At 42.8% G+C, this 7,488-nt stretch overlaps 1 protein-coding gene across 1 annotated transcript; it reads right to left on the bottom strand.

Annotated features, from left to right (window-relative positions):
* Positions 1–465: 465 nt before the first annotated feature.
* LOC148021942 (pentatricopeptide repeat-containing protein At4g18520, chloroplastic-like) lies at positions 466–1,954 on the bottom strand. The gene is made up of 3 exons (XM_087696780.1): positions 1,135–1,954; positions 932–989; positions 466–685 (listed from the first exon to the last, which is right to left on the bottom strand). The coding sequence occupies exons 1-3, from the start codon at positions 1,952–1,954 to the stop codon at positions 466–468; spliced, it is 1,098 nt and encodes a 365-aa protein (XP_087552906.1).
* Positions 1,955–7,488: the final 5,534 nt, after the last annotated feature.

The raw sequence follows: 7,488 nt of genomic DNA, 5'->3' as shown, positions 1-7,488 counted from the left end.
TTGGCAGGCAGTTTGCCAAAACAGCAACCATATATCCCGCTTGCACTGCTTTCATGGGAATCAAGTGGACAGAGATCTTTTGGTTTATGAATTCGAGTAGCACTCAAGGTATTAAGTGGACAGAGATCTTTTGGTTTATGAATTCGAACAACACTCAGGCTTTCTATCTGAGATTAGATCAATGATACAACAAGGTTCTCCCCTCAAAATTGTGATTCTATCCCTGTAACGAACTTTTAATGCCACTAAGAGTGTCACTGTCTCCACAGAATAATATCCTTGGTCTGACACCAATTGAAACCTTCCATGACCAACTGACGAGCTCGCGCAACCAAACTCAAACCATTTACATGGTTGAATTGTTCAGTAATGTCCTGACCAAACGTATAGCCAGCACCTCGAGGTGATATGCCCCAACCACAGCGATCATCAAGGTCTGACCACAGTAAATCACACATGGATCCCTCATGTGGAACCTCTTGGAACCGTTACAAATCTCTGGCTTTCAATAAGAGTATTCATAGGTAGATAGTCGAAAAGATCAGTGAAATATTTCCAGACATTTGCATTTCCATACTTTCTCAGGCACTCATCGTAAAACCCATACACTTGTGTAATCTGCCTGCTTTCATGGTTTCCCCCAGTCCTCCCCAGTAGAAGACTCCAGGTCAAAGAAGGCCACATCCTGTCTCAGGATTGCTCATAAATAAAGGCTCCGAATCCTTGCTACTTGTCGCTCACTTGTGACAATCTAGCATGTCAACTCTGGGGAACTTGATGCAGGACACTTTGAGAAGCATTCTCACCGAAGGCATTGATGATCTGGCCAAAGACAAGGGTCATGAAGGGCAAGTTGGCACCATAGGTGACGCCGGAGATGCTACAACCTCATTTCTGCCATAGCGAAGCAGAGCCTTGGGATAGTGTGTACTGTGGGGCGCCATAGCCAGAGATCTGATCAATAATAGTGGACCAGAACAACCAGAAACCTGATGAGGAGAAAAAGAAAACGAAGAATCAGGCCCGTAATTCCAATCCCTCTTCAGACTAATAAAGCGCCCCCCCCAAATTTGCCATATAGCACGCAGCTTTTTTTTAAATTTAAAACAGAAAAGCAGCCCCATTCTCTATTGCCTGTGGTACCATATGATTTCAAGCAAAGACCAAACATAACAGCATCTGCAGACACTCCTTCAGCCTGCACTTGTGTGAGACAGTTCAGAGCTTCTTCAGCAAGCCCCTGCACAGTATATCCGGCAATTAATGCAGTCCATGAGACTACATTGCGAACTGGCAGCCCATCAAACACTTGGACTGCTTCTACAAGAGAGTAGCATTTCCCATACATGTCCACCATTGTACTCCCCATGTATAGCTCTTTCTCAAGTCCTCTCCTAGTTATCTCAGAATGTATGCTATGCCATGTTTCTAAATCTCCTTCTGTGCCACAAGCTTTTAAGCAGAGAATGAATGTGCTGGTATCCACAAACACACCTTCTAGTTGTATCCACTTGAAGCAAATCAAGACTTCCTCACTAAGCCCATGTTCAGCATGTGCTGCAACCAAAGCCTTCCATGAAACTGCATCTCGAAGCGGCTGCTTATCAAACACCCTGTGAGCCTCTGCAAGGGAACCACATTTGCTATACATATTTATCAGAGAATTTCCCACAATTAATTCTCTTTCAAATCCCATTTTTGATATCTCACAATGTAAAGATTGGCCTGAGTGCAAGGCTCCTATGCTACCACAAGCTTTCAAGGTGCATAGAAAAGTAGCTCTAGTTGGAACCACACCCTCCGGTTGCATGTCCCTAAAGAGATCCAAGGAAGTGAGACTGAACCCATTTTGAATATATCCTGACATTAAAGCATTCCATGACACTTTATTTCTTTCCAGCAAGCCCTTGAAGACTTTATGCGCTTCGTTTAAACTTCCACATTTGACATACATGTCAACCAGAGCATTATTGATTAATTCCTCTTGCTCCAAACCCTCTTCCACGTAGAACAAAAGTATAATCACAACAACTAAATATGTACAAAGTATCAAATCTCACACAAAACTTTTGGGTGGTTTTCACACCTCGAATGCGTAGCAATACAACATCCACCCCCTCTAATCCTGCGCATCCTCTGGATGGGCCAACTACCCATGATCGTTATCATCAAGATCCACAAACAGATCAATCTCTTCATTATGCATTTCCGGTATATCAACAAGATTATCTGTCATATCATCTGTCTCTTCCATTGGAGTTTCTTCTCGTTGCTCTTCTCTTGAAAATTCTTCCAATGCATAATCTTCATCATCTCTTTTCTTGAAAATCTTGATTCTTTTTCCAGCAATAGGCACTCTAAGCACTATCCCATCCAATTCTGTCAGCTCATATGTTGCATTATCAAAGACATGGCCCAAACCATCTTTTCACCATCTTCCGAAGTGCAGTATGCTGATTTTCAAGACCGCTATCAAAGACTAATACCCAATCTCCCTCTTCTATTGCTCTAGGCCGCAAGCGATGCTTGCTGTCAAACCTGTCCTTATTTCTTAGTCTAGCAACCTTCAACCTGTCAATAGCTAGCTGAATATCCTCTAGTCTTCTCTCCAACTGCCGGATCCGAAGAGCTAAGAGCTCCTCTCTCGTCAAATCCTCCTGCCAAGGTAAAATTGACCAAGTCAAAGCACAAATCTCAGTCGGTATAACAGGTTTCTGACCATACATCAACTCTGCGGGCATATATCCTGTAGTAACACTGTGAGTCGTACGATCAGCCCACAAAGCAAATGGTAGAAGTCTCGGCCATTCTCCAATCCGTCCTCTGCATGCTTTGGCTAATGCTTTCACTATCGGCGGATGCCCTCTTTCACTCTTCCCATTTCCCTCTGGATTGTATGCTGTGGTTAGAGCCAACTTGATTCCTAGCTGAGAGAAAAACTCCCTAGCTTCATCTGCATCCAATTCACCGCGATCCGCAGTGATCTTACCCACACAACCATACCTGCATAAAATTTCTTCCAATAAGAACTTACACACTACACTAGTGGTCTTCGTTCTCAAAGATTTGCCTTCAACATGATTGGTAAGATTCTCTCTAGCCAAAACAATATACCTCATCTGCCATAGACCCATAGGCATAGTAACCAAGTCAACTACCCACTTATAATGAATGCATAACGGATAGGTCGGATGAAGCTCATCTCGATGACGCACTACCGAATACATCTGGCAATATCTGCATGTCTCTACAAAGTGAGAAACATCTCTATACATGCCTTTCCACCAATATTTCTCCTTGATTTTCTCATAAGTAGCCCACACTCCTCTATGACCAGCCCAAGGACTCTCATGAAACTCCCTCATCACCTGTAACTGTGTCTCTCTATCGCAGACAACCCGCAAAGGTAATCTGCCTCTTTTCTTCGGATGCTTCCAAAGAAATCCGTCCTTGAGAAAATAACCATAGGCTTTCCTTCTGATCTTCTTGAACTCTTCATCTGTCCATTCATCTCTTTTTCTTAGTGTACTAAGCTAGTTGCCAATCTGCAACCAATCTCCAACATAGAGTTCTTCTATGAAAGCCACAATATCATAGACATGGCAAACATGATCAACCATAGTGGCTGAAATTTCTGCATCATCCTCTTCTGCAAGTAGAGTCTCCTCATCATCATATCTGGCTCTAGACAACATATCTGCCCCACTGGATTATCCTTCCCTGCTATGTGTTTAAATTCTGGATTTAATGACTTGATGTATGCAATCCATCTCAACATAGCTATATCCGGAGTAGAGCAACTCGTAATCATACCAATCAATGGCAAGCAATCTATCTCTACCACAACTGAAGCTCCAATAAAGTACTCCTTGTCACATTTGAAAGCCGTAACAATCCCCAGTAACTCCCTCTTGATTTGCGGATATCTCCTCTGTCTCTTGTTTAGGACTTTCGCCCCAAACCGAATAGCATACCTGTTTCCATCTGCATCATCTTGACCCATAGCCCAACCTATGCCAATTGGACTAGTGTCAACTGTCAATACAATAGGCCTTCCGCAATTATAATCCGCTTTCTTGAGAGTAGGAGCATTCTGCAATAACTTCTTCAATTTCCGCATGGCTCTAGTGTGGCTCTCATCCCAATAGAATTTCTGCCCCTTTCGAAGCAGCTGATATAAACAATCTGCTATGTGTGCAAAATGAGGTATCCAAATGATATAAAATACACAAGCTCCAATGAATCTCCGCACCTCTGAAGTGGTAGAACAATACTCCGCAATCTTGCCTATAGTATCCACCTTATCAGGTGAGGGTTTCCTGCCATAATATCCACACATATGTCCAACAATGACAACCTCATTCACTCCAAAAACAGATTTTTGCCCTGATAGTATCAAGTTTACTTCTTCTAACCTGGCCAAAATCTTCTCACAAGCTAAAACATGATTAGCCACAAAGTATCTGCATCCCTGCTCATTTAGACTCTCATTTTTCTCTTCTTCTGCACACCCCTTAATGGGCACATCATCCAAGTAAGGCATAGTAAGCTGAGGTATGTAATCACGAAGGACCTTATGCATGGCATTCATCATATGCGCAACAGAATTAGTGGCACCTTGAGGCAAGGTACACATCCTGACAAGCCCAATAGGAGTTCTCATGGTGGTTATGTCCCTGCTTTCCAAAGCCAGCTAAAACTGATCATATCCTGAATACAAATCACCTAAAGAATAGATGGCACGTCCAACAAATGCTTCTGCAAACTCATCCACAACTGGACCTATACCAACATTCCTGATAGTAACTCTATTTACTAGCTGCGTGTCCTGTATAAATCGGAGAGTACCATTCTTCTTTGGAACAGTAAACCACCTGTTTGAATATGGTGCAGATGAAGGCTCAAGAATTCCCATCCTGATTTTCTCATTCAACAAATCAATCAGCTTTGGCAGGTGTGCTTTAGGCACTGGAATAGGTCAGAGATTCCATGGAATATGAGGAATAGTAAAAATCACCATAGGAGCAACAATATCAGGATTCACACATCCAATCTCATGCGGGAAAAAAGCAAACCCCCTTTCATGTCTCTCAACCATCTCCTAAAAGCATTGCTTCTGTGTGGGTAGTAAGAAATCACCATTCCCAATTTTCAATTTAGCAAGAGTCTCTGCTGAAAATTTATGACTAATATGCTCCGGATTCCTCAAAATTGGCTGTTTGGCAGCCCTCTCTATTTGCTTATCACTGTCAGGTGGAAGCGGTACAGCTACAGGCTTCACCTTCTTATCCACAGTCTTGTATTTCGTATCAACCCTGGCTTCATTATAAACCTCTGCATTACTCAAATCTTGCTGTAAATCAGCAATTCTGCACTCCAACGGCTGAATATTCTCAGCCCTCTGCTCTATGGACTGCATAGGAACAGCCCTAAACTCTGGATGCTGAAATATTTCAGCAGTAAACTCTGTTGGCTGAAAGTTTTTAGCCCTCTGTGTCTCTGTAAGCTGATCATAATCAGCTGGAAACTCTGTTTGCTGAATTTCTTCAGCACTCAACACTTTTTGCTGAGCCACCTCAGCCTCTGACTCAATTTGTGACACAAAATCTACAATTTCATGAAACATGTCCAGGGATTGCACTAATACATTACTGTGACAACTCTGCATATCAGTTTTCAGTATATCTTCCATCGTATCTGCACAAATCATACTGTCATACATCCCATCTATGTGCTCATCATCCTCTAAAATTCCTGCATTTTTCAAAATTTTCTCCTTCTTGCATATGTACTGCCTGGCAGCTCTAGGCAACCTAGAAATCTTCTGATAGCTCATTGAACTGTTTGTTGAAATCCCAACAAAACCGGAGGAGAAAACACTGTTGCCAGGAGGCGAGAACTCCAATCTCCTCTACTCTGTACTACGATCGTCTCGCGAAACAGCGGTACCTAATGAAAACCCGAATCCCTCACAGTGGGCAAAGGTGCATCTCTGAGAGTATCTCTATTTCTAACATGGTTCACACACACAGTCTCATAAACTGAACTGCTCTCATGCCATCTTTACTGCGAATCCGTGCATAAGCAGAACCATCATCCATTACCTTTGTTTCCATGCGTATCTTTGTGATGAATGGCTGTCCAAGAATTATGGGATAAGAGCATGAATCCTGCACAAAGAAATGGAAATCCTTCTCTACATCTCCAATAGAAACCCTAACACTGGGACATGCAGCATACAAATCACCTGCAGTGTTATTGGCGGCTCTCATACGCCACCCATGCTCTACATCCATAGGCCATCTGTTACTCTCATAAACTCCACGAACTATGAGATTAATCTCTGAACCATGATCCACCAATGCAACATAAGGCACCTATTTCTCTCCAATTTTTACCATCGTCTCTGTAGTTGCCCTAGCCCAATGACTCCACGAAAAGTGACTACGCGGTATCAAGACAGGCTCATCAGTTTCAGCATAATGCATAGGCTGAACCCTCTTCTCTACCTGCGGAAAAATAGAAGCATTCTCAACCATAACCTCATTCTCATCCTCATCCAACTCCCCAATCAAAACTCCCTGTGTATCAGTGGTAGGCAATGCATGTCTTTTCCTCTTCAGGACCTCCTGAAATTGATCCTGAAACTCTCTTTTCAAGATGCCCAAAACCTCAGAAATAGTGAAAGTCACCTCACTGCTAAGTATCTTGTCATTAAAGATTTTCTTCATGTCTGTAGATGTCTTAATATCGGACATCAACCTAAACCCTGGCTGCTTTCTCTCTCTAGGCTCTTGCCTCTTTTCTCTCTTTTGAGCATCTTCCATCTGTCGTTCTGGCCTTGGTCTCAAAGACGGTCCTGTAGTAGGTGGAGTAACAAACTCACCCCCTCTAGTCTTTTTATCTGCACTTGGATTTTCTTCATCCCTCTTACACTTCTCCTCAACAAGTACATCTGCTCCCTGAGACTTAGTCAAATAAGCATAAATAGAGTACCTGTCAACAGGTGAATCCCAACCTGTCTCAGATCTGATGCTAGAGCCTGCACTAGTCAAAACAGTTTGTTGAATTTTTCCCTTGTTTGCAGTCTCCATAGCATAAGTCCATAGTGCTGACTGATTCTCTGATCCCTTCTCAATCTGGACTCCATATGCAGAAGCATCTCCTCTACCTGCCACATAAGAGGTACGCGCAGCCATGTCATCCACTAACTGTCAAGATTGTGGTATGCCAGGAATTATCAGGGCAAGTAGCCACTTTGGAGGAGTAACTCTGAAACATGTCAGCTATGCGTAACTCCAAATGGTTGACATACAAAACAGCTTGTAAAACCACGTCTCCCACATACCAAGCCATATCCTCTTCATCTGGAATCAACAAGTCTCCTCATAGATACATATATGACATCAACATGATATCGGTCGTGACAGAATCTTCAAACACCATCCTTACCACCTCTGTCAACAACTTAGGAGACCAAGCCCCACT

This window comes from Lygodium microphyllum, chromosome 17 (assembly GCF_053477565.2).
Source record: "Lygodium microphyllum isolate KBCC chromosome 17, Lygodium_microphyllum_v1.1.10, whole genome shotgun sequence".
Taxonomy (NCBI): Eukaryota; Viridiplantae; Streptophyta; class Polypodiopsida; order Schizaeales; family Lygodiaceae; genus Lygodium; species Lygodium microphyllum.
Note: the sequence above shows the minus strand (reverse complement) of the source record. Positions and strands in the feature narration are given on the sequence as shown.

What these genes read in the sequence shown, in the direction of transcription:
- LOC148021942 (XM_087696780.1), bottom strand. Translation starts at nt 1,954, where the DNA reads ATGTATGTCAAATGTGGAAGTTTAAACGAAGCGCATAAAGTCTTCAAG. An exon ending in GAAATCATATGGTACCACAG is followed by an intron (nt 990 to 1,134) that starts GCAATAGAGAAT and finishes TCTCCTCATCAG; the next exon opens with GTTTCTGGTTGTTCTGGTCC. An exon ending in TCTGGCTATGGCGCCCCACA is followed by an intron (nt 686 to 931) that starts GTACACACTATC and finishes ATCCTGAGACAG; the next exon opens with GATGTGGCCTTCTTTGACCT.